Below are 27,732 nucleotides of genomic sequence, written 5' to 3' on the forward strand. Positions count from 1 at the left end.
TTCTATAGTGCTGGTTCACTGACATTTCGTCCCGCAATTTAACATAGATACTCTCAACTCACACATACCGACTCCGAGCTGACCAGTACTTGTTTCATACCCTTTATGCAGAGCGCCAGGCAAGGAAACAACGAATGCCACATTTTAACGTCTTGTCATGCCTGGGGATCGAACAACCGACCTTCCGCACTCAAGGCTGGCGCTTTATCCCCTAAGACCACAGAAGGGGTCCCTTATGGCAAGAATACCCCATCCTTATCGTAAATGCTACGCACTTCTTACAGCAAGAGTTACGCTCTCCTTACTGAAGCGTCATCTCATGTGGATCTTGCCGTGTTGGAATAAGTTCCCATGGCCAACACTCTACTGATTGTGGTTCGGTGACTTTGTTTGTTGCAAGTCATCGTCCCCGACAACATTGTTCTCTCCCAATACTATCAACCACAGGTTTACACACAGAAAAGATTTAGATTAAATATTGGCGACTGAGGCGTTGCTTAATATTCACATCTTCACCCATTATCACAAGAGTAAATCGAACCATGAGGCTTCATGTAAACATGGATCCTCAGTTATCCAGTCGGTCATAATTATGTCCATTCTACTTCAGTAAATACCCTTCATCCATTCTGTTCCAAGGCCTTCTTTAGGAAGTCACCAGATATATCCATCTCTCCTGTCAGAAACCCCGCACAAAATGTCTCTCGCACATCGTTTTATCTTATTGGACGGCTATATTTAGCGTCAGAGAAATCGCACTTGAAACGGAGCAGTGGGAATGGGTCTAGGGTATTGACTTGGATGGCGAAATAATACATCGGATTATCATGGACGGTGCGGGTTAGAATTGTCTTCAACAACGCATGCTTGTCGTAAGAGGCGTCTAACGGGATTGGGTGGTCAGAGTAGCTGACTTGTTTGAAGGTTGTTATCGATTATATACAGACCGTCGTCATATAGCTGGAATATTGCTAAATGCGGCGTTAAACAACAAACAAACAAAAATATTGGTGGCTTAATGCGTCCAATAACCAACTGTTTGAGTTAAGCGTTTTTATATATCCAGGTGGCTGGTTCTACGGTCCGAAGATGCGTCGGGCCAACTACGTGACAATGTACGACCCGTTTCAGAAGAAGTACGGTGCGAGGGTGGGGGCGCTGATGTGCTTGCCAGAGTTTGTAGGAGACCTCTTCTGGACAGCCGCCATCTTGTCAGCACTCGGTAGAACAACTGTTTCCTCATTATTGCACGACAGGAGGGTTAGAATAGGCCCCAAGCAACATACGCTGGTCGTAAGAGGCTATTAATATATACATTTGTCAGGCTCGGTATCCTATTCGTGCCCGGACGACGTGGGATGTTGGTCATACTATCAATCACTGGTTTGTCTAGTCCAGACTCTAGTATGTAAATGCACCAAGGTATGGTGTATAAATATTTGCGTCGTTAAACAACCAACGAACAAACAAAGCACAGTACAGCCTTTTCGAAATGAAGTGTTGCATTTTTGTGATCACAATTTACGCCAAATGAATACAAAGTAAACGATTTGCAATTTTGGTAGTCGTTTTATACAAAACTGTCTATTTTTAACTCGAGGATTCAGTGTTACGGAAAGTTGACATGTTTCACAAACATGGTTGCCGTTTTACAGGATCAACCGTCGCCATCATCCTCGACGTCGACAAAACTACATCCATTATCGTATCGGCCGCCATTGCTGTGTGCTATACTTTGCTTGGTGGCCTGTGGTCTGTGGCCTACACAGATCTCGTGCAACTATTCTTTATTGCTGTAGGGCTGGTAAGTGAGACATAGACATCCAATATTCTACCATAAATGACCCTTGGTCTGTCAGTGGTATGTCAGTCCTCATGTGTTTGGCAAAGGCGGTAAACCCCTAGGACCTGCATCTTAAGATATAACCAGGACCTACATCTTTTTAGATATAACTTGAACCTGCAGCTTCAGAGACACGCATCTGTAAATATAACTTGGACCTGCATCTTAAGATGTAACTTGGCACTGCATGTTTAGAGATAACTACGATATGTATCTATAGAGATACCAAGGGTATGCATCTTCAGAGGAAAATAGGATCTGCATCTTTAGAGATACCTGGAGAGATACCTAGAACCTGTATGTTTAGAGATAACAACGGTCTGTATCTTTAGAGATAACTAGGAAGACAGCTTCCATTGCTTCTCTGCCATTGAGTCAGTCTGGCATTCTAGGCTTCATTGCTGAAGGAAGGGTGAACTGGACGTCACTGGTATGGACCATGCGAGCGAGTGTTGATTTATATAGGCGCCTTCTTTCGCCATGAGACTAATGAGCTACACTTCACAATGTTCCTAAAAGATGTCATACTTTCAATTTTAGGTATTGTCCTTCCCTTTCGCTCTCCACCACCCGTCAGTGGACAAGGAGAAGATGAAAACACTGTGGCCCGGCACTCTACCGACAAACGAGATCGGGACATTCATAGACATCTACGGTCTACTTATTTTTGGAGGGATACCTTGGCAGGTAAAATAACCCACACAGAGAGACCGGTGTAGAGAGAGGGTGTTCACTTACACGTTGAGCACATTGATTTGTACTGATATCAAATGGGGGGGGGGGGGGGGAGGGGATGTCGGAGTCGAGGATTTTATCCTAAAAAAAGATTATTTTCTTCTTATCGCTTAACCAAAATTAATATTTACTTCTGTTACGCGTGGATTCCCAAACTCAAACAGTATGTTTACCCGGAAATCAGTAAAGAACTTAGTGTGAAACCAACACACAACCAACAAGTGGCATACAATAAACAGATGTATTACAAAATCAACTTAGTTTGCAACTCAATACAAAGTACTACACAGCAATTACAATGGCGGTACCCAATAGAGTGGGAGACAATGTTCAGTGGCACTATATAATATGATGAGAGTGGTCAGTATCAGATACAAAAATACAATGGTGACAACAACAGTCAGTGATAATAATATATATTCACTCCTTATATACAACCTACCTACATAGCTACTGGAAATTGCTACACAGTGCCCTCACAACAAAGAATAATCCACGTGTTTCTATAACAGACTGCATATCGCCATTCGCGGTATACCGGGCAGGAAGTTTACACGCCAAACTAGCATCTAAATATAGTATCATCCTGGCGACTGCTTACATTAATTAGTACTACACGCCTGACGTCCAAACACAATGCAATGAGCGTCTACCGAATCTCAACGCAAACAGTTACAATCATTGTCAAACAATAAAATACACTGCCAAATAACACTGTTGTAAAAATGTCTGCCTCAATAAAATAGACGTGAAGATGCTTTGAAACAGTTTTCAAAAACTAGTTTTGCAGCTTCATCTGAGGAAATATCCTGTCTCCATAAAAATCCCGTACCTATAGAAGTGGAAACACAGAAGACCGCTGATATATTGTATGATGGTTTAAGAGTAGCTCAAAGCAACGATTCCAAATCACGAAAGAGACGAAAAGATCCCTAAGAAGAACAAAAAGAGTGAAACTGGAAAGAGTGCGATGTAGATAAAGTATATCAGAAAATAGCGCTGTACAAATGGTTATCATTTGGGCTGCACATTTTCTACATATCGCATTTGTATCTGAATCAACACTTGTGTGTACAAGTAGAAAGCATTGCTTGTATAGTTATCTTTTTTCTGCAGCCATTCTATCAACGTGTGCTCGCATGCAAGACTCCGAGAAGCGCCCGTATATCTCTAATGCTGTCTTCTGTACTGTGTCTGCTGTTCGCGGTACCCCCAGCCGTCATGGGAGTAATTGGCGCATCTGCAGGTAATATTGAAAGCAATGGAATTTGTCATGTCAATGGTTTTTCATACTATTTAGTTTTAATATTCCATAGTCGCGTATATGCACAATATCTATTCAATCAGAGCACGTGATATAAAATCCAGCCCGAAAAGAGAGTGACTTGGGTTAAATGGATGCAAGTCGTAGAAATTTGCCACTTTGATCAAATCAACGAAACCAAACACCACAATAAGGCGAAAAATGAGAGACGCAACTCTGCACAGCGCATTGAGGCGACTGATCGATCCGTTCCCCTTAAAAGTTAATAAAATATCAGTAGCTTAAAACTGGTTACTAGGCATAATTGAATAAATAGGTACATTATTGTATCATTTGCAGATTGGAATCAAACCTCGTACCCGAATGAGGTCCCTCTGGCCTCTGATCAGCTGCCATTTATTCTACCCTTGGTCCTCCAGTACATGTGTCCACTCCCCGTCTCTGTCATCGGTCTCGCTGCCATCTCTGCTGCTGCCATGTCATCTGCCGACTCCACCACTCTTTCCACTGCTTCCATTTTCGCCAACAACTGGTACCGAGGTGTTTTCAAGACCAAGGTAAATCTCGTGTGAATAAAGTTGAATTGTGAAGCCAACCAGTTGCACAGTGAAGTTTACTCTGTGTCGCTCTACCGCAAACTGGTTACCTACTGTATAGTGATTCTGTGCCACTCTTCCGCACACTAGTTCTTATTGAGTAGTAATTCTGTGCCACTCTTCCACACACTAGATGCTTGCTGTATAGTGATTCTGTGCCACACTACATCACACTAGATGCTTGCTGTATAGTAATTCTGTGCACCCTACCGCACACTAGATGCTTGCTGTATAGTGATTCTGTGCACCCTACCGCACACTAGATGCTTGCTGTATAGTGATTCTGTGCACCCTACCGCACACTAGATGCTTGCTGTATAGTGATTCTGTGCACCCTACCGCACACTAGATGCTTGCTGTATAGTGATTCTGTGCACACTACCGCACACTAGATGCTTGCTGTATAGTGATTCTGTGCACACTACCGCACACTAGATGCTTGCTGTATAGTGATTCTGTGCACCCTACCGCACACTAGATGCTTGCTGTATAGTGATTCTGTGCACACTACCGCACACTAGATGCTTGCTGTATAGTGATTCTGTGCACACTACCGCACACTAGATGCTTGCTGTATAGTGATTCTGTGCAAACCTACCGCACACTAGATGCTTGCTGTATAGTGATTCTGTGCACCCTACCGCACACTAGATGCTTGCTGTATAGTGATTCTGTGCACCCTACCGCACACTAGATGCTTGCTGTATAGTGATTCTGTGCACCCTACCGCACACTAGATGCTTGCTGTATAGTGATTCTGTGCACACTACCGCACACTAGATGCTTGCTGTATAGTGATTCTGTGCACACTACCGCACACTAGATGCTTGCTGTATAGTGATTCTGTGCACCCTACCGCACACTAGATGCTTGCTGTATAGTGATTCTGTGCACACTACCGCACACTAGATGCTTGCTGTATAGTGATTCTGTGCACACTACCGCACACTAGATGCTTGCTGTATAGTGATTCTGTGCACCCTACCGCACACTAGATGCTTGCTGTATAGTGATTCTGTGCACACTACGGCACACTAGATGCTTGCTGTATAGTGATTCTGTGCACACTACCGCACACTAGATGTTTGCTGTATAGTGATTATGTGCACCCTACCGCACGCTAGATGCTTGCTGTATAGTGATTCTGTGCACACTACCGCACACCATTATTAGGTATGGTGTCTATAGTTGAGAGCCCAATATTTTTCTGCTAACCTAATATGACACCGTATACGGCAACTAAATACACCATAACGAATTTATAATGCCGAAAAGTTTACACTGTGTGGTATCCATATCGTACTACTCTTCTAAGTTTAGTACGCTGACGTTTAGGGTCAAAGGGAGAATACTCTTGAAACCTCAGATGCCAACCTTGAAAATCACAATTAATGATATTAAAACACAAAACAGTGTCGAATAACGAATTTTTGTACCAGAATGTTCATGTTGAATATGTGAAGTGGGTGTTTGAAAATCCAAGATGGCTGTTACTGACGGTATACGGTCTCATATTAGATCAGTAACAACCATCTTGGATTTTTACTGACGGTATAGGGCTCACATGGGGTCAGTAGTTCTGGTCTCTCTCACTTTGAGGCATAATAAAGCTTATTATACGGCGAATCTGCCCAATTCTACCCTACCGTAATACGTCATGCTTGTTGTATGGGGATTCTGTCCTACTCTATTGTAGTAACGTATTTCTGACTTAACCGTAACCTACGACCCCTATGTCATGTCAATACTATTTGTATAACGAATATGTTTTATTCTGGGGTAGCAGTAGATTCTTTCTGAAATGTCAATCTCTCTTTTCTGTTTATAGCAAGTTTAAACTGAACTACCGTATTCGATGTAATAAGCGCCCCGCTCTAATAAGCGCCCACGGCGATATTTCCTAATATATTGGCTTGTGAACAATCCCAATTGGCACCCTTCCGATTGATCACTGTACACCAGACTTATTTTTTCGCGTATGATACGCACTCATGTGTTATATGTACCCTTAATTATGGGCAATTAAATTCTGAAAAAATATATCTGTCGTACATAAACAGTTCAGGCTGTCAGCATAAAACCACGATATTATCTTTCAACTCATTTTTTCACCAAAATAATATTCTAATAAGAGCCCCCTGTTCCTAATTTTGAGAGCGCCCTGGGCGCTTATTACGTCGAATACGGTATGTTAAATAAAATAATCATTAACATGCATTGTAACATAACATAACAGTGGTTTGTATGTATGTGTATGTGCGTGAGTGCACATGTACATTATATCAGCCTTTGCGTACTTGCTGTAGGTCTCTGACCGCGAGCTGATCTGGGTGGTACGAATCAGTGTGTTGGTAGTTGGGGCTGCTGGAACCGTAATCGCCATCACCTCCAACACTGTCTACGGCCTCTACGTCATGTCTGGGGACCTCATGTACGTCATCCTCTTTCCCCAACTCACTTGCGTCCTCTTTGTAAACGTTTCCAACGCCTACGGTAGTCTCTCTGGATTTTTCCTGTCCATTCTGCTGCGTATGATCAGTGGTGAACCTCTCATTGGCCTGCCTGCGCTGATCAACTATCCATTCTATACTGACAAGGACGGACAACTCTTCCCGTTCAGGACATTGATCATGCTCCTTACGTTCTTTACAATTGTCACTGTGTCGTTTCTTGCCAAGACTATCTTCACCAGAAATATTATACCCCTGAAGTATGATTTTCTCAAGAATTTTCATGACAACGAGAATATCGTGGATACTGTTGCACTGGGTGCGTCCACTGCTGGGGAGTTGAATAACCGAGAGGTGCACGCAAAGGAGGTGAGCGAAAACGAGGTAAAGAAACGGGAGTTGGGCGACATCGAGGTTAAGAAACTTGATCTGAGCGACAACGAGGTAAAACAACGGAAGGCACAGAATTTAATTACTTACAGCACAAGATTGTAGATAATCACTAAACGTGTTATTTGGTCATTATTACCACATAATAGACCGTTAAAGCTCTAAATATAACGTTTTTCAACATCAAATTGATAATGATTTGTTTGTACAGTGTCTCAGGTTTCGATAAAGTGCTATGAATGTCAGGATTACCTGTATTTGAACCGAAGATTCCTTTTTGAAACTACACGCGGCGTGATACAACTGAAATACTGTTGAAAGCGGAGTTAAACCAAAGTCAATTACTCACTAATTCTTTCTCTCGCAAATTTATCAGAATTGAAATACATGTAAGTGATGCATTGATAGATATAAACTTTAAATCAGCAGTATTTGTGTTTATTTTTTAGGACATCTTGAGGCGTTGATCATAACGATGTTAGATCGATAATTATCGGGAAGTATACGTATATAATGTTTGGAACAAAGTTAAGGAAGATGGAGATGGGAGTTAGTATTGCTGCGTTCAAAACAGATCCATCATATAAAGATGAGAACATGCGAGTGAGTGAGTGACTGAGTTGTCTTTAACGCCGCATTTAACAGTATTACAGTTATATCGCGGCACGTCAGCTTAATGTGGGAGGAAAGCCCGAAGTGATGCAGGTCTCAGACGTTTACCACTTCGGTGAACCCACGAGCACGGGTATGGTGCTGACAAACCTAGAAACATAATCGGGGCGAACCGGGATTCGAACCGACAATCATAGGTTTCTGGCGTGCCAAAGGGACGCAACTCTGCACAGCGAATCGCGGCGCCTTAGACGACTGGGCCACTGGTACTCCCTAAAACATGCGAAAAACATGTTGTGCCATACATTGCCAATTTAACTTTGGCTGTCTTCCCTTAATTATGTCGAGCAATATTCCTGCAGTTCCAGCCTTTGATGATGACATTTCACAACTTTTGTGGTACATTCGAGCGTGCTCTTTCTACCAAGATTCCACAGAGCGGTCTCCTGCCCAGAAGAGTTTTGTTCAAGGTTACAACATCCAAGGCAAAGTTTTAAAAAACGTTTCATGGTAGACATGTGGAGAACTTTTCAAAATTTTACGCATGTGTGATAAAAAATTATGTCTGATGCAATACCCTATACCTTCTATATATGTTCCAGTGATTTTTCAGGTGAACAGTTGACTTGCCTTTACATGTGTTTTTGTCGGGTGCCATCGGCGGGGCAGGACACGCTCACCTTTTCGCGAACACCTGGCATCATCACTATTTGATAGTGATTGAAAAAAAAATTAATTATATTATTTATGACATGGCATTGGTATCAAAACTAAAATTAATAATACACTCTTCAAAAGAAGAAACGCATAGTTAAAAAATAAGGATATTTATTAAGCGGATGTAAAAGAATCTACACAGAATATGCGTGAACACAATCAAATGAAATTAGACACAGTGATCGACAAAAGCATTGTCGTCATTGTCAGCATTAATTCATTTCAGTCATTGCACATGTGTAGCCACAAGGGGGCCCCATGGTCAGTACCTGGTCACACCACCTCTTGCAGCTGTCAGTGCTCGACACCTCCTTGGCACAGATTGCACAAGTCGTCGGATTTTTTCGTGGGGAATTCTTCGCCATTCCTCCTGTAAGGCGTTGGCGAGTTGTGCCAGTGTTGGGACGCTGGTGACGTTGACGGACGCGTCGATCAAGTTCGTCCCACAAATGTTCAATCGGGTTGAGATCAGGCGATTTGGACGGCCTTGGAAGGACATTGATGTTTTCATTAACAAGGAAAATAACTGTTGCACGTGTTGTGTGGGGCCGAGCGTTGTCATGTTGGAACAGCTCCCTCTGGCGGTCCAAAGTTGGGAGGAGGTGAGGTCGCAGAATTCGGGTCTATGTATCGGTTTGCTGTAAGATTGTCCTGGACAACCACTAACTGTGATCTACCCGTGTAGGATATGGCTCCCCACACCATGACACTCCCTCCACCAAATCGGTCCACCTGTCGAACGCAGTTTGGCGCAAAACGTTCATGTCGACGTCGGTATACACGTTGTCTTCCATCCCGTCGTTGAAGAAGAAAGCGTGACTCATCGCTGAACCAAACGCGTCGCCAATTCCTGAGAACCCATGCCTGTACTCTGTTGCACCACCGGACACGTCGTTGACGGTGTAGACGTCGCAAGACAGGTCCAACTTATGGTCGTCTCGATCAAATTCCCACTTACCCTCAGACGATTTTTTATGGTTTGGTCGGAAATTCTTCGTATACCAGGCACTTGTCCTGCAGTGTCCGTTGCTGTAGCAAATCGATTCCGAAGGTGATGCAACCGGATGTACCGATCCCGAGCAGGGGAGGTCACTCTTGGTCTTCCACTTCTGGGATGATCTTGAGTCGAATTAGTGCGAGTATATCGATCCCATAGTCGAGATATGGTGCTTTGGTGAACGTTGAAGTGTCTTGCAACGGTGAACTGGGACTCCCCTGCTTCAAAACGTCCAATAGAGATATTTCGGTCAGCTGCAGTTAATCTTGGCATTTTTCGATCTCCGTTCACGTCAGAAAACTCGTAATGAACTGATGAATTTTGTCTTTTATAGCCAGTGTCTCTACTCTTGTTTCCAACATTTTGCACGTGCATTGTGCTGAAAAAAATTCTGAAAGCAATTTCCGTGCATCCTTTGCATTTTTGCTGATAAACGTTATTACTTTACAAACAACATTTTGAGATGTGTCTGCGCGCAATTCACAACAAACATGACATGATTAACGGGAGTCAAACATAAGAATTTTCCTTATGGCGATTACTGGGGAATTCTCAATATACCTATGCGTTTCCTTTTTTGAAGAGTGCATTAGTATGAGTGCAACAAATATTCCATAATTGTTAGTAAAATACACATCATTATTATGAATTTCTTCTTCTTCTTCTTCTTCTTATTATTATTGTTGTTGTTGTTATTTACCGATCAAATTATAAAATGCAGGAAAGAGGGTTTGGGTGATCCTTGCACAGTCATAGGCTCATCATCAGCTCAGGGCCCTTGCCCCCTCTACACGCAGCCCAGACAGCGAATGGGACTTCTCCCTGAAGCGCTGCCTAGTCAATCCCACACAGAACTTTTCGGAGAATGTGAAGACTCCCCAAAACTGCAGCCGTCTGTTTTACCCAGATTGTCAGAAGGGCTGTATTCCTGGTAGCAAACCCGTTTACTCTCCCAATGTCAGTCAACAGATTGGGGGGTGTCAAACCTAAGGCACCGAGAACAATGGGGTGTCAGACAACTTGTAAGCAAGCGGATGCAAGCGTGACATTTCGAAAGCGAGGTTCGCATAATTGCCATGTTTTTCCCGAATCTTGTCAATCAAAAAAGGGACAGAAAATTTAATGATATAAATGATTTCATTTGATTTATCAAAAAGGACAAGATCAGGTTTGTTGGCCTGGATAGGACTGAGGCTGTATATGGGCCTGTTCCAAAGAATTTAGCATTTATGATTTTCCATCACGCCCTCTACATATTCTGGGTCGTAATAGATGGACCTCCGTGTCAAAACCACAGACGGTAATAAAATGATAGAGCCACTCCATCATGTCGCTCAAGATACGGTGCCAAAGTTGGGCATCCACTGACAATGTGCTGGACAGTCTCATTAAGTTGCATGTTCTACATTTCATATTTACATTTTAATGCAAAATCGCACATTGACGGTTTCGAGTGGGGAGTGACTGGTCCTGATTATCCAAATTATCGTGCAATTTCCGGGTATAAATTACGCACGGATCTGTTCCCTATCATTGGTTGCGATGATTAACACCAAGGAACATGCAACGACTGACCGTTGTCCAGAGGGAGAGAGCCATATGTATACTGCAGATGGGAGCGACACAGAGAGCGGTTGCCATTAACATGAACTGCTCCAAGATGACCATTACCAGACTGGTCGCACGTCTCCGACAGACTGGCAGAACCGCAGACAGACCACGGAGTGGCAGACCGAAGGTCACGACCCCGCAGGATGACCTTTTTACGGGTACTTCATCTGAGGAACAGATTTCTTACTGTGACGTCATCACGTCAGCTAAGGACATCCGGTCAGCAGACGACTACGCCATTATGGTCTCCGGGCTTATCGCCCTTTCAAGGGAATAACCTTGACCCGTCAACATCGACGTGCCAGATTGACGTGGCGCAGGCAAACTCAGCGATGGCAACAAAGGGAATGGCGGCGAGTGCTGTTTAGTGACGAGAGAAGATTCCAACTCTTCAAACCTGATGGGCGGACGCGAGTTTATCGACGACTTGGTGAACGTACGGCTCCTTGTTGTGTCCAGGAGGTGGAACCTTACGGGGGCGGAAGTGTGATGGTCTGGGGCAGCATTTGCGGGGACGAGAAGACGGAACTTGTCATCATCGAAGGCAATCTGACAGCACAACGCTACATTGACAATATCTTACAGCCAGTGGTTCTTCCTTCCATCCAGCGTCAACAACGGACGGTGTTCCAACAATATAACGCCACACCCCATAGAGCCCGTATTACTAGAGACTTCCTCAACGCCAACAACGTGACTGGCCTACAGTGGCCAGCTCGATCACCAGATCTGTCACCCATAGAACATCTCTGGGGCCAGCTGGGGCGTCGTCTTCGGAAACGTCAACATCCTCCCTTCACGAGACAAGCGTTGATCGTTGCCCTCCGTGAGAAATGGATTCGGATACCTGCAGTCGATGTGAGGACGCTTGTCTACTCTACTCTTCTCTATATCATTGGTAACGTTTCTTTTGGTCGTCAGTTTATTTCTAGACAAGAACCGCGATGGGGTCCGACCGTCAAGACATGATCCAACATCACGGGCGAGAACACTATCTTCATAAATCCTGTAATTGTGGTGGCTGATTTATTCTCGTATTTTTTCAATGTTTGAAAGACAACTTCCCATGGGCTCGTGACTGAAAACTTGATATTGATATGCCCCCCTCATACATTTCCTATCGATACACGCACCTGTCATTATTGATTTTAAACGAATTATAGAAATCCAACGCATGTAAGCCCATGTCGAGTCGGCTAGCGTTATTGTAATAAAAGTATGACAGGTACGTGTATCGATAGGGAAATTACTATAGAGTGTACCTATATAAACTTTAACGTCATAAACCCACTGAAAGTACGGTCTCAAAATTTCATGAAAATACGAGGGGTAATCGTCACAACAATCTGCACAGGATTTATGAAGGTGGTGTCATCAGCTGTGATGGAAGACCATATCTTGAATGTCGGACCGCTCCGCGGCCCTCGGCAAACTTCTTTCATATGCAAACTCAAACTTCGGTTGTGCACTACTTTCTCATAATGGGATATGTACTGTAAACAGCTTTATTTCTGCGCCGTTAAAATATTGCAAATACCACACCAAAGACAATAATGCGACGAGACATTTTTGCGAGTTGCCGTGTTGAGATGACACCTCGATTACCAAACAATAGACAGCTTCTCTCCGAAGCTAGTTAATCTGAGTTGGCCGAATGTTGGTTAATCTAGTATACGAACACTGAACACTGAACATTCTTTGACCATTATCTGTCAATGTAAGTTGTATTACGACTTTCTTGTTGGCACAAGAGATCTGCACGCACTGATCCTGCATAAGCCCCTTCCCGGTATCCAAGACAGGTAATGAGGTCACGAACGTATGATTTTATGGTTCATGTTCCAGCTAATTAATAGTGAGTGAGTATGGCTTAACGCCGCCTTTCGCAATATTCCAGCAACACCACGGCGGGGGACACCAGAAATGGGCTTTCATGTAGGGAATTCGGCCTGACATATGAACTATTTAATCACTGGGCTATCCAACCGCCCCAAACTAACAATTACGTTGGTCATGTCGAAATGAAAAAATACATGTTCTTGGTTGATCAGTACAATAAGAATAAATCGTATATCCTGATTAAAGTGCAGGATGACTAATACTTTTAGAGCAAGAGGTATATCTACGTCTGTAAGTAAAGACCGAGAGAGAATACCAAAAAATGCATTTCATTAATCATGTCGCTATACAAAAGTAAATAAAATAATTTTAATTGTGTGTTATAGCACCTTTTTTTCTTGAAACGCCATCGAAGAAAGAGCGGTCGAACAAATATATTAATTTAAACAATTATCTTATCTATTATTTGTGGATTTGTTCCTGTCGGTCAAATCTGTTATGCAAATAAAGGTGTTCCCTAACATTGAGGGAAGAATTAGTGGTTACTGACCAGAGGGGATTCCGGGGAGGAACAGGCCCCCGGCAATCTGTGCTGTTGTAAGAGGCGAGTAAATGCATGGGGTGTTCGGGCTTGGGTACTTGGTTGATTGTTTGTCATCGTATCTCAATTACGTGGATCAATGCTCATGATATCAAGCACGACATTGTCTGGTCTAGACTAGATTATTTACAGATCTCCGCCACATACGCGGAACATTACTGAGTGCCGCGTTACACAACACACAAACACAGTGTTAACTACATAGGCGCATCCACTATGAGAGGATTTTGATATTTTGGACCCCTCCCTTTGAAAAATTTCATTCAACACAATCGGGTTTTCTCTTTGTGTCTTTAAAAGGTGGTTCGTTTTGAAAGCCAGTGTTTGGAATACAGTCAATAATATATTCAGATAGATAGATAGATAGATAGATAGATAGATGGATGGATGGATGGATGGATGGATGGATAGATAACCAGATAGTATTTGTCGCTTCAAGTGCCAACCATTTCAAACAATCTGTCGAATAAGACACACAATCTGTGAGTTACATTAAGATAGCTAACACAAAACCTATATTCTCAACAAAAAGTGAACGCAGAAAAGAAAACGCCCAACATCAAACATAAGCGTGTATTGCAACACATACATTTTACCTGTACAAAAGATTGCTCCCTTGCCGATCGGTCACGGGTCTCTAAAATATGCGTATATATTTTGTAACTTAGCTAACATTTCGGCTTCAACGAAAATGTCCAACGCAGTATAGTACCTTTGTGCAACATAAATCTTCCTTTGACGATTCATGCATTCACACTGACAACGACCGACATCCTGCATAAATTCATGTTGAATAGTGTCAAAGCCTATTTATATTGGTCACTGAATTCTATATTCACAACTCAAACACATATTCCAAATCGTAATTTGTTTGAAGTCCTATAGAAATCTGTTTCGGCAGGTATTATTCTCTTTCTTTGACGTTTTGAATTTGTCACATCAACCAGGTCCGGCAATACAATGATCACTCGGGTAATGTGGCTGCTTAGTTTCCAGGGCTCCTATCCACAAATCTATCTTAATTCTATGACTATCGAAAGCCGATGTTATAGTATGGGAGTCACGACTGTATGGGGGTTTACAAACAAGACCTTGTTACTGTCCGTCTAATACGCACATGTGTATCTGCCGGGGATATAACAACGGCACTTTTAGCTTTATTTCAGCAATATTACGGCGGAGGGACACCAGAAATAGGCTTCATACACTGTACCAATCCGTCGAGACGAGCGAACGGTTTAAACGTTCAGACTACCCCCGCCTTATCATGATAAAAGTGTTGTGAAAAAGAAAAGAATGGAGAGAAACAAGACATAAACGTGAATTAAATGCATAGCTTCAATTATTTATTACTAAACATTGCAAACACATCATTCTTAAATAAAATATTATTTCATATATTTTCTCTTACTCGTCTTCATACAAAACAAAGAATACACGCTAACCCAACTGTTACAAGTTATCCACAGTAGAGATATGTGAGCACGAAATTGCGTAGTTTTGGTACTGAAACGAAAACCAATGTTAAAAAGTCATTATGCTATCAAGTTTCCTCTTCATTTGTATTCTTGGACACATATTCAATGGCCAGATTACGGACACGTGAGAAAGAATCCCTTGCATGGGTCCAGATCCACAGAAAACCGTCATGGGCTCGGGCACGATGGCTTTTACTCATATTTGGGGTCACCACCTCTCCGTTCTTGATGCGTACAATGTATCTGTTAGTCTCATTCCCAGCCATAAACTTGACATTTAGGGATGGACACATCACTTCGATTGCGCAATGCCGCCATACAAATTCTGGCTTTGATTCAAAGAGGTCGAAGCATCCTTGTAACACTCGCCTGTCTTCATCTGACAAAGACTCATCGTTTTCAGATATGAATTTGCTCACGTCGCTGTGTCGAACAATGATTCCGCACTTGATTACCTAGAAATATCAAAAGCACAATATTTGCAACAGAACGAAACCCAGATTGAGTGAGTGAGTTGAGTTTAACGCCGATTTGAACAGTATTGTGTCGGCTCAATGTGGGAGGAAAACTCAAAGCGATGCAGGTCTCAGAAGTGTACCACTTTGGTGAAACCCACGAGCACGGGTATGGTGCTGACAAACCCAGAAACATAATCGGGGCGAACCGGGATTCGAACCCACGATGATGGGTTTCTGCCGTGTCTATGGGGAGCAACTCTGCACAGATTTAACAGATTAATGTTTAAAAGTAACACCAAGCAAAGTAAACACACTGTCATTAAAGTTTCATCACTTTATTTACATAGACTCTCATTCCCTAATAAAAAGACATCAGCTGTTCACAATGGGCATTGTGTTGTCCGAATCTCAGCTCTGAGCTGAATTTTGGGCATCGTACCGTTACGTGTCATGTTGACAAAATATTTGTTTATCTAATCCTACTGAGTTCCCGACACGTTTCTCTGAAATAGCTGTGCCACACCTGACCGTTACATTATATATATATATATATATATATATATATTCATACATTAGTTATTCCGCCATTGTCATCATTAAATTTTCATCACTAATTTTTACAGTGATCCATTCATAAAAGTTTCCCTTCTATTTTTGCCAATTGAATCTGAATACTAGCATTCGAGACTGGTTTTTCTCTGGCGTCGACGTTTTATATTTACCTTTCCGTTAAAAGGCGTTTCGGTGGTCTGAAAGAAACATCATGGATCAGAACTTATTGACAGTCAGGAACTGTCAGGAGCACAGTAAACTTGTTTTAACATACTTGTGTGTGATTATGCGGTAGACCTGGTGCGGTATTTGCTGTGTATAAACTGTTATTAAGCATAAGAATGTATCGATAGACCATTGGGTATTAGGAGAATTACCTTATCCGTTAGCATCTTGTATGTGATAATATAAATAAACATTGCATTAAGTATTAATTTATTTATTTTTGATGCCGCAATCAGCAGTATTCCAGCTATAAGAATAATAGAACTTAGATTTCAGAATATGGTTCAATAGCATTCTAAGTAATGATACATGTATGTCATTAATAGTTTGTAATTTACTGGTCTAAAAAGAGTAGTGGCCTAAGACGGTAACCCTGTGTGAAGCCCACTGATAATCAAACAACTCACTTAAACCTGTCTTAAACATAAAGAATAACATAAATTTTGCCGCTGATTAGGAAACGAATAACACTTCTGATCCAGACGGAACTGCTGAACCTAGAGTGAGTGAGTATAGTTTTTCGTCGCTGTGAGCAATATTCCAGCAATATCACGGCAGAGGACACGAGAAATGGGCTTCACACATTGTACCCATGTCGGGAATCGAACCCGGGTCATCGGCGTGACGAGCGAACGCTATAACCATTAGGCTACCCAACCGCCCCGCTGAACCTAGACAAATCTTACCTGGCCTGCAGAAGGTTTGGAGCTATTGTCCTGAAACAAAAATTAACAAAAGTTGACCAGGAACAAACAGGATTGTTATTGTATTTTTGAAAAACAAACATTCAAAGGTGGTTTACACCCCTTCACATGAAATGGGCTTCACACATTGTACCCATGTCGGGAATCGAACCTGGGTCATCGGCGTGACGAGCGAACGCTTTAACCATTAGGCTACCCAACCGCCCCGCTGAACCTAGACAAATCTTACCTGGCCTGCAGAAGGTTTGGAACTGTTGTCCTGAAACAAAAATTAACAAAAGTTGACCAGGAACAAACATGATTGTTATTTTTTTTTTTGAAAAACAAACATTCAAAGGTGGTTTACACCCCTTCACAATGCTGAAGACCTATTCAAACCCGGATCTTCATGGGTCAATTTATTTGTTAAGGAATTTAATGTATAGATTTGTTTGTACAGGGGTGCGCTCACATGGTTGAGAGTAATCCAATTTGTTATTTTAATGAAGATAAAGATAGTACTTTATTGGTGTTAACTGTGTAATGTTTAATCGCACCTTGTGTTTATTACTCGTTATAATAGAACGAAGAGGGCTTTGACGTAGAAGTGTGTGTGTGTGTGTGTGTGTGTTTCTTGTATAACGTCACACTCAGCAATATTACAGCTATGTGACGGCAGTTTTTAAATAATAGAGCCTGAACCAGACAATCCAGTGATTTATACCATGAGCATCTATCCATGCACCTGAGATTCGATGACAGTTTGCATTCAGAAAACCAGTAACTGATATTATGAGCAATGGTCCACGTCATCGGGGCATGCCGACATAATGTCAACGAAGTCAACGAGTCTGACCACCCGATCAGTTAGGTCTCCTCTTGCGACAAGCAGAGGTTGCTGGGGCCCAATTCTAACCCGGTGTCCCATCGGGGTATATCACTAAGTTAAACAAAGGGTCAGAACGAAATATGTATGCGGTTGTATGTCAGACACAAAAAAATACCTTACAAATCTTACCTGTACATTAGAAGAATTCGAACTGTTGGCCTAAAACAAACAAGAACAATTTGGTTAAAGGAATGGTCATCAAGTTCATTCAAGCATGAGATATAGTAGGAAATTCATACTGTAACGATACATTGTCACTGGGGGTTATAATCTGATCTTATTAACTCATCTGATATCTTTCGGTATGATTTCTGCTCGGATTGACAAAACTAAAACAAGGACATTTGACCAGGATTTTTTACTGAAGCTTCAGGTGTATGGATATCTCATATCTATCATTTATAGTCAAATAGCGATTCTCCTTCCGCAAAAGTGATGTCAAATGCAATTCCCTATTTCCCATTGTGACTTGTACAATCTGTTCCCGTGCCTTTTCAGATGAACAACTGAGTTGCCTTTGCATTTATTGACAAAACATGTTATATACAGACAATTTAGAAAACGATTAAAGCCACCTTTTGAACAAATACAGCATGAGATAATTAGTGATTACAATGCAACAAAGGTAATGTTATTACAAATTATAACTATACAAACATTTTTAGTTTCTGGTCTTCCTTCCACACTTTGTTTAAAAACCAATCTGTAATACACACTGATACAGTATTAATATGAATGAATAGCTGCACACTTCTTGAATACAATGTACCACAACAATGTGAACATGACATGTATATATATGCTGTGCCTGCTGAGATGAATAAAGAAGGTGAGAAAACAACGATTTTTTACTGAAGTTTCAGGTATATGGATATCTGATATCGTTCATTTATAGTGAAAATAGCCATTCACCTCCACAAAAGTGATGTCAAATGCAATTCCTTATTTCCTATTTTGACTTGTACAATCTGTTCGCATGCCTTTTCAGATGAACAACTGATTTGCCTTTGCATGTGTTTGTGATGGGTACCACCAATGAGCAGGACACACATTCCTTTTCACGAACACCTGGTATCATCCCTATTTGACAACTGGAGATAAAGACGATCAATATCATACTATTCTAAATATAAAGCGACCAAAGCTTCTCATTATCACAATAAATCTCCACAAAAACCCAAGTCCACTGTACAATTCCGACTATATAATGAGCATGTGTTTATGAATCACTATCAAATAGTGATGGAACCAGGACCTCGAGAAAGAAATGAGTGTATCGCTGCTTCACAAGCACATGCAAAGACACTTGTTAACCTAGAAAACAATTGCAGATGGGCCAAAGGTTCTTTGCTAAGTTTCAGAGAGTATCAATATAAATTATTTACCAATTATGCAAAGGTTCAAGAACTTCTGCAACTGGTACAAAAAATAAGTTCGTACCTTTCGTACGTTCATACGTGAACATATCACGTGTTCTAAATGACATGACCACATGGTTTCAGTAGTAACAATATTAATCATGATTGAATTTTTTGAATTTCTTTCCCCCTCTTTATTCATCTCAGCAGGTACAGCATTTATACATACATGTTATGTCAATACAATTGTGGTACATGGTTTTCAAAACATGTACATCTTTCCATACAATAAAATTGATAATATGTTTTGATAATGAGTTTTGTCAGACGTATATTTTTCAGTGAGATACAGTACTTCCATTGGACAGCAAATTGCGAGGGCTAAAGAATATAGGTACACGAAAATGAGTTACAGTTTTCTCTGTCATTGTGTAAGTCCCTTTCAAATGATGCACAATACTAATCGAGAAAATCTACTTAACAGAAATTAGAAAAATCGTTACATGACATCAGCAGTTGTTGGTTTCGAGTTGTAAGCTTACGTTCCCTAGCAATAAATTCAATGATTAGTTGTGTCATGAAATGGCCGTGTTCAGGCAGGTATGTCATCAAATGATAAGTAACTAAAACTTACCACTCCCATGACAGCAAACTTCCAACACTGTGTCTGCAAACGTCATTCCAATAGATGCAAAGGCCAAACGTTAATGTAGGAACCGTACCATACCGGAACACAGTTGAATGAAATGTGTAGCACGTGATCGCGAATCTCGGTGAAGGTTATTTAATAGAAGATTTATTGCACTGCAACGTGGCAAGCTTGTACCAAAGCCGCCTCTACAAAAGTCACGCTCAATACCTAAAAGTTGGAATGTGCGACCGGGTTTGTATCATTTCATTCACATTTGACTACTCCTTGAAACTGTTTGTAAACCTGTTGTGTGTTAGACCGGCATATGCTTGCGAAGAAAACTACTTGGATTGCGCAATAGATTTAGTCCTTACTTATTATATACATGACATATATAATGACATATATAGACTTTATGTATTGTGAGAAAATAACCTTGTTTGTTAATATACTGCCAGGCCAAAAAAGTTTACAACCATGTTTGATTGTGGTTGAAATTTAAGAAACAGGAAATGGTATACTATGGTGATGTATTTTGGACCTTAAATTTGCAGTTTCGACGACTGTTTTCAGCCAAGTAACGTTTTGATAACGTTGATAATATTTTTGTCACATCCAGTTTTCAAGTGTACACTTTCTTTTGCCCGTCAGTGTAGATACTACGGATTAAGACTGATTTTGGTAATTGCAGTCTGATAAGTAAGGCATAGTTTCAGATATTTACACAGATTCAAATATGATCAGCTGCATTAATCCATTATGACATAGTCCACTGGCGACCATTACTATATTGCGCGAAATCACGCACAGGTGTGATACTATTCATCAGTGCATCTATTCTATCGTTTATTTTTGTTTGTTTGTTTGTTTGTTAACTTTGTTTGTTGTTTAACGCCGCACTCAGCAATATTCCAGCTATATGACGTCGGTCTGTAAATAATCGAGTCTGGACTAGACAATCCAATGATTGATATCATCAACAAAGGCAGCGAGCCGGACCACCCGATCCCGTTAGTCGCCTCTTACGAAAAGCATAGTCGCCTTTTACGACAAGCATGGGTTGCTGAAGACCTATTCTACCCCGGATCTTCACGGGTCTGTCCTTCTACCAAAGTTATTACAAGAACCATTTTACGTTGTACCAGAGGGATTATGTATTAGATATTCGTTATTTTCTGTATTTAGTCCTTATAGGACACGAACAATAACCGCCAATGTCAACGTTGCACCAGTCAAAAGTCAACACGTAGGTCAACCGGTTGTTTGTGCCTAGCTGTATACTGATTGGATGAATGTGATTTGGGGTTTCCCCCGTAGTTTTATATTACGTGGGCGGTGTCCGTGTGTTATGAAATAGAACATTTCCAAATAGAAGATGAAACAGTTGGATCTGATTTTATCACTGTAGATACTTTACTCTATTTTGATACATTCAGCAAACACCAAAGTGGCAAATCGTTCCACTTCGAAATCCTTACTAAGTACATACAACCAGGGGAAGCCAAAACAGGTTTCTCACGACCTGAATATAAGATCATGGTAACTCTGGTTCAAGTGTATTTTGTCGGACAGACACGCTTTGACGCTTTCAATGTATTCCCTTGACACCATATCAATGTCGTTCGGTGCATGTGCTTTCGAGGTCGTATGCTTTGAATTCGCTTTAGGGTATTTCCAAAGAGTTATAGGTAGCCTTGCTTCTGGAGGCTGCTGTCATACTTGTATTGCACTTGTATTGTACTTGTATTGTCTCTTAATGTTAAATTGAAACATCACACGCAATTGTCATCAATATGCGTGGGGGAGCATAGTTTTGCGTCACCTTCAGCAATATTCCAGCAATATCTAGTTGGGAGACACCCTAATATGGGAAATCAAACTCGCCATGAACGAAAGCTTTCACGGCCAGGCTCATACACCACCCCATCCAGATATGAATTATGTGTCAGTAATGACAGTCATATGTGCCCGTTGACGTCAACGCTGGTACGCTTGGTGCAGGGTGATGTGATACGCTGTGACAAGGTTCCAAGTTGAGGGACCACCCCCTTGAATTGTTATTGCTTAGGTATATTAAACGTTGAATTCCCTCTGGATTTTAGTTATAACCACTTGGACCTTTATTGCATTTAATACACCTTATCCTGATGGTCCTATCAAATTAAATCTTAATCAGAAGTATCGGATTAAAGTTTGTCAGAAGAAACACACTTAATGGACTTGACTGGCGTGAAATGAACGACGTCCGTGCTTCGTCGCCCGTCTCGTTTATTTTCTTAATGATAAATCTACTCAGCGAAAATGAGTTCGTACAGCAGCGTCGGTGCCCCCGACGGAAGTTGAAAGACCAGAGTCGCTGTCAAGCTGAGCTCCTTAGGAGACAGTTTGAACTTTTATTTAGACTGGGGCGGCCGGTTAGCCTAGTGGTTAAAGCGTTCGCTCGTCACGTCGAAGACCCGGGTTCGAATCCATACAGCGTGTGAAGCCCATTTCTGGCGTCCCCAGCCGTGATATTGCTGGAATATTACTAAAAGCGGCTTAAAACCATACTCATTCACTCACTATTTAGACTGGCATCGTGGCAACCTATACCTGTCTAGATTTGTATTATCCTCTGTGTTGTCGGGATCTGGTCGGCTGTGCATTAGAACCAACTAGTTTTATCAGTGCTGCTAGCTTGTGTATATTCGCCTGTTTGGCGTACTCACGCTATGTCCAACCTTTAAGCATTAATACTTTAGCTCAGTTGTAATTGCTAACTTTTAATAATAAATCCTTAAGCTTCAGTGGGTTTATCTTGGTCAATGCTGCTTAATGTAATCCGTCTGTCACGTGTGTGTATTCAATCCCGTTTACCGGGTCATATCTCGTGACCGGACCTATCTCTTGTAAACAAACGCGCTTTTTCAGAAATCAGTATAGAACGGACGAATGCAAGTATTTGGGGGCGCTTTACATATTGTTTGCATAATTTTATAGATATTCTACTACAACTGCGACAGTGAGTTGCATGACGATATATAATTATGCATCAAAGTGACCGTATCGCTAGCTCTCCGTTGGGCTTCGATGACAGGACGTGGAGCCGGACAACCAATGTAAACAAAGGATAACTACGCAAAAACAAGGAGATATTCACGTATAAGCATACTTTCATAATGAACCGTAACCTTTCTTTGACATTTGTTTATGAGTGAGTGAGTGAGTTGGGTTTAACGCCGCTTTTAACAGTATTCCAGTTATATCACGGCGTGTCAGCTTAATGTGGGAGGAAAGCCCGAAGTGATGCAGGTCTCAGACGTTTACCACTTCGGTGAAACCGACGAGCACGGGTATGGTGCTGACAAACCTAGAAACATAATTGGGGCGAACCGGGATTCGAACCCACAATCATAGGTTTCTGGCGTGCTCAAGGGACGCAACTCTGCACAGCAAATAGCCGCGCCTTAGACGAGTGGGCCACCCGTGCCCCCCCATTTGTTTATGAAAATGTGTAGACTTGTCAAACATGAAAAGCATATTCAATATCTTGAATGGACTGTGAAAGATGTGACGAATCGTCACATGGCGCTGGCCTGTGGCAGAGGTACTATGCTGACTGGCTTCCGGCCGCATGGAACTCTGGGTAGGAGAGTTTATTACGAGTCATGTCCTCTGGGGGTGTGGCGTTACTCTTGCGTAGGCGGTGTAATCGACAGTGACATATCGTGTATACCCGCCTTGGTAGCGTAAGGTATTGAACCTGGATGATCGTATTGTACTGCGGAGTTAGAAGGCATTCAACTTCGAGTGAAGTGGCCTCTAGAAAAGGGAAGTATCTGTCTGTATACATGTTGAAATGTGGGACCAGGTTTGTATCATTGCCTATATTCTGACAGCAGTTACATTTCAATGTATTTTATTAATACTACTGGATAATAATTAGTTGAGTATCTTTATCGAAGTGTCGTCGCTCCTGTGAGTATGAGACTAACTGGCCTTTGACATTTCAAAACAATCTGGTAAAATGGTGAAGGACGTGTAAAACATAAATTGTTATGTATTTTATGTATTGTTTGTTGTGACTCTTCTTAGTTTCTATTAACAAATGTACACTATTATTCACCTTTTTCCACAATGTGCTCAGTCAAACCGGGGCGGTCGGGTAGCCTAGTGGTTAAAGCGTTCGCTCGCCACGCCGAAGACCCGAGTTCGATTTCCGATATGGGTGCAATTTGTGAAGCCCATTTCTGGTGCCCCCCGCCGTGATATTGCTGGAATATTGCTAAAGGCGGCGTAAAACCATATACACTCACTCACTCGGTCAAACTCTCCTTGGTATAATCATTGGTGAATATAGGACATATTTATGAAGGGTAGCCTCTTTCGCCAAACGCTCACGTGGCCCGTTTACGTAGGTAAACTACAATGTTAAGCATATAAATTTGCATAATACCCCCAAAACAAAATATGGATTAGGAATAAGGAGAATCGATCAAATATGAACACAATATTGAGTTTTTACACATTATGCACATATATAACAGTTTCTTTTTGTGGACAAACAGAGTGGTTTGTAATGTGTTTTCTTTTTCCAGATCATACGCGGATGGGAACGAATGTATGGCTACTTTTTCACTGTAAGTTACTGATTCTGTGTTCAACAAATGAAACACACCCACATACATGTCTGTGGCGCATTTGCATGCTGAGCTTGTTCGGCTAGTCTGTTGTTTAACGTCGTACTCGACAACATTCCAGCTCTGTGACGTCGGCGGGTTTGAAAATAGAGTCTGGAGCAGACAATCCACTGATTGATATTATGAGCAACGATCAACCCCGTCGGGTAGGAATTCTACCCGAAAACCCCCATGGGTCCAAATTAAGAGGCAAATCATCTACCCTGCAAATTAAATTACTGAAAAGTTACACTGATGGCACGGTTTGCATGTAGGTGTACCGGATACCCTTGTCCTGTCCTACATTTAGCAACCGTCGTGACAGAAGATCAATGTCACGCTGCAGTCGGACCATGAAACATAAATCCATTTCTATCTTAACCGATTTGTTGATGAGGATATGTCCTAATTGAAGTACGTCCTAAGATTTTAAGGGTACGATATGTTTATCACGGAGCCGTTAAAAAGATCAGAAAATAGTGTTAAAAACCAGCAGGCCATACGTGACACTGCTGACAGGCTACAATTTTGTTAAAAAAACAGGGTGGTTTTGTTTATCATGTTTCAACCAACTGCTCTATGAATGCAAATAATCTGCGAAGATGTGGTGTAAGATTAATAAGTCAGGTGAGCTTAGTGTTGGTGTCATGAACGCCGTAAACTCATGTGTGACATGACAAGTGACAAGTGTAAACTCCTATATTACTGTAACATATTACGTATTACGGTGGTCATGTACTGGAACAAAGCATTAACACTAAACTCAAATAATAACTCATGAACCATTCTGTTCTTCAGAGACGCGTCGTGCCTGAATTTGACGAAAGTTCTGTGGACTTGTTTGTAAGTAAAGAACTTCTATTTCTGGACTAAGACTGTATCTCACCTTCCCCATCCTTCATTTAAGAATTGACTTTCACTTTGTGTGAGTTCATTGAAGTATAAACCTTCATAGAGTGAGGGCCAAACTGTATGAACGTCGGAGGCCAATATCTATACATTATTTTATATTGCACGTGTGACTTCATGTTTACACTGACAGACATACAACAACCAGCTGTATCCCGGAATAAAATAGTAAGTTCCTTATCCAGACAGGTGACATGAACGTATGTTTGCACAAATTGCTCTTCAGAAACATCTAACACAACACATGTGTTCAATCAATACCAGCATTAAATGAGAAAGGCCTTTTGAACTCAGTAAGTGGGTCACATCGACAGCGCTTTTCAATACATTTACATCAAGTACAAGATGTCAAAATGCCGACACGATTAACGTGACGGGAGAGATTTCGAAAGGTGTTAATGCACATGTGGCGATGGTTGCTGAAGACCTGTTCTAACCCAAATGTTCACGGGCGCCCCTAGTAGTTAACGCAAAAACGGGGATTGTTCCAATCAGTCAAATGTTCAATTGGTCCAATGATGATGTGTTCATACGCCCAAATACCGGACTGCCAACACGCACACAAGGGGCACACACGCACACGCACACGCACACGCACACGCACACGCACACGCACACGCACGTATGCCATGGTCTTTTATTATCAGTTTTCTTTTTCATCCAATTCCTCAGGTAAAAGTTAAGGAAATCAACAAAAGAACCCTTGGCAAGCTTGTGATAGCGACAGTTGGGCATGAAGGGCAAGAAAACAACAAAACTGAAGAAGTTTTAAGGCGACAAATACAAACCTGCATATCCAAAGTTCCTAACTACTCACCCGAAACTTGGAAAGATGCACGTGTTTCGTTCATCTGCAGGGATGGGAAAGTGTTTGTTATACAGTCTGGCTGTGGAAGGATGCATTTCATGGTTCGCTTGGATGGAAAAGATAGAATTAAATTTGTGGATTTCAACTGATTTTGAAAGGACAAAATATAAACTCAACAAAATAAGAAGTATGCAAGTTTCAAATTTGGCTTTTTCATTGCTGTGTTTCGCCTGGTGTTTCAAATGATGAAAAATCACAACAATGCACAATGCATATGTAAATCATGCTTGACGCGTGCATCTATGGTCCTGAGTGGAATATAATGTGAAGGCACTTAAAAAAGTGCCAAACATCAAACGCATGACGCATAAACACTTTCGGATTGATCATTTGATCACGTGTATTAACAATAATAAAAATCACAAGGAATGGAATCTGACACTCAGAAAAGAAGATGCCACGAATATCACAAAAGCTACGTTAACGGTTGTTGGTATGGATGAAGCAGGCGCCTCTGTCAGTGCAGATGCAAATCGTTTAATTGTTACCATGGCAACCATTCTCCGCCTTCCGAACCGCCTTATGAACATTAGAACAACGGACGGACCAAGGGTTACAACTGCTGTGCAGAGTGCTGCAATATTGGTTAGGCGGATGAATGTCTCTGGCCCTACCATAAGAAATCGTCTGTGTTGTCAAGCGTGAATAGACGCCAGAGGAGGATCCATACTGATTAGGTTCAGAATGACACTATTTGTCACATGTGATTTGAGGACATGGGTGGCCCAGTCGTCTAAGGCTCTGTCATAGGATGTGCAGAGCTGCGTCCCCTGGGCACGCCAGAAACGAATGGTTTAAGTTCGAATCCCGAATCTAGGTTTGTCAGCACCATTCACGGGCTCGCGAGTTTCACAAAAGTGGTAAACGTCTGACACATGTACCACTTCGGGCTTTCATCCTACATTTATCCGACCCGCCGTGATATTACTGGAATACCATACTGTTAAAAGCGGCGTTAACCCAACCCTCTCGGCCATATGTGACCTTGTCCCCCGAGGGTGCATGTGTTTGAAGGCACGTCGTTTGGACTGTGAGTGTCACAGATGAACTGATCATGAACACTTGCCATTTTGTTGCAACATGGTGTTTCTACAATTGTTGTATATTATTTACATTGAAGTTTCTCATGCAATAAATAACGGTCGATTTTCCATGGTTCTTTTATGTTCAGTATAATATTCTAGAAAAATGGCTTCTACAGGTAAAATGGCTCAGGTGATATATTAATCCATAGCTTCCATTGGTTACATGACATCAAATCAAGTTATGACAGGTCTATCCTCAGCCACTGAATCTGCTTAACTCTATTATTTACACTTTTAATTCCAAACACAGAGTATTTCTCAAAACGGAGGAGGTAGGGAAGAG

General features: G+C 41.6%; 3 protein-coding genes across 3 annotated transcripts in view; 2 read left to right on the top strand and 1 right to left on the bottom strand.

Annotated features, from left to right (window-relative positions):
* The window catches only part of LOC139467987 (high affinity choline transporter 1-like), a 31,347-nt gene extending 23,964 nt beyond the window's left edge, over positions 1-7,383 (top strand). Inside the window, exons 3-8 of the mRNA XM_071249620.1 lie at positions 1,067-1,222; positions 1,656-1,804; positions 2,384-2,530; positions 3,695-3,824; positions 4,182-4,399; positions 6,745-7,383. Coding sequence (XP_071105721.1) covers positions 1,067-1,222; positions 1,656-1,804; positions 2,384-2,530; positions 3,695-3,824; positions 4,182-4,399; positions 6,745-7,383 — 1,439 coding nt within the window. The remainder of the gene's footprint in view (positions 1-1,066; positions 1,223-1,655; positions 1,805-2,383; positions 2,531-3,694; positions 3,825-4,181; positions 4,400-6,744) is intronic.
* A 7,678-nt stretch (positions 7,384-15,061) lies between these two features.
* LOC139467989 (uncharacterized) lies at positions 15,062-20,020 on the bottom strand. Its single transcript, XM_071249622.1, has 5 exons — positions 19,933-20,020; positions 18,070-18,099; positions 17,055-17,084; positions 16,314-16,340; positions 15,062-15,588 (listed from the first exon to the last, which is right to left on the bottom strand). The coding sequence occupies exons 1-5, from the start codon at positions 19,939-19,941 to the stop codon at positions 15,199-15,201; spliced, it is 486 nt and encodes a 161-aa protein (XP_071105723.1). The 5' UTR covers positions 19,942-20,020; the 3' UTR covers positions 15,062-15,198.
* A 149-nt stretch (positions 20,021-20,169) lies between these two features.
* On the top strand, positions 20,170-26,453 carry LOC139467990 (uncharacterized). Its single transcript, XM_071249623.1, has 4 exons — positions 20,170-20,181; positions 24,507-24,548; positions 25,386-25,430; positions 26,169-26,453. The coding sequence occupies exons 1-4, from the start codon at positions 20,170-20,172 to the stop codon at positions 26,451-26,453; spliced, it is 384 nt and encodes a 127-aa protein (XP_071105724.1).
* Positions 26,454-27,732: the final 1,279 nt, after the last annotated feature.

Source organism: Haliotis cracherodii, unplaced genomic scaffold (genome assembly GCF_022045235.1).
Source record: "Haliotis cracherodii isolate W230 unplaced genomic scaffold, xgHalCrac1.p SCAF_2, whole genome shotgun sequence".
In the NCBI taxonomy this organism is placed as follows: domain Eukaryota; kingdom Metazoa; phylum Mollusca; class Gastropoda; order Lepetellida; family Haliotidae; genus Haliotis; species Haliotis cracherodii.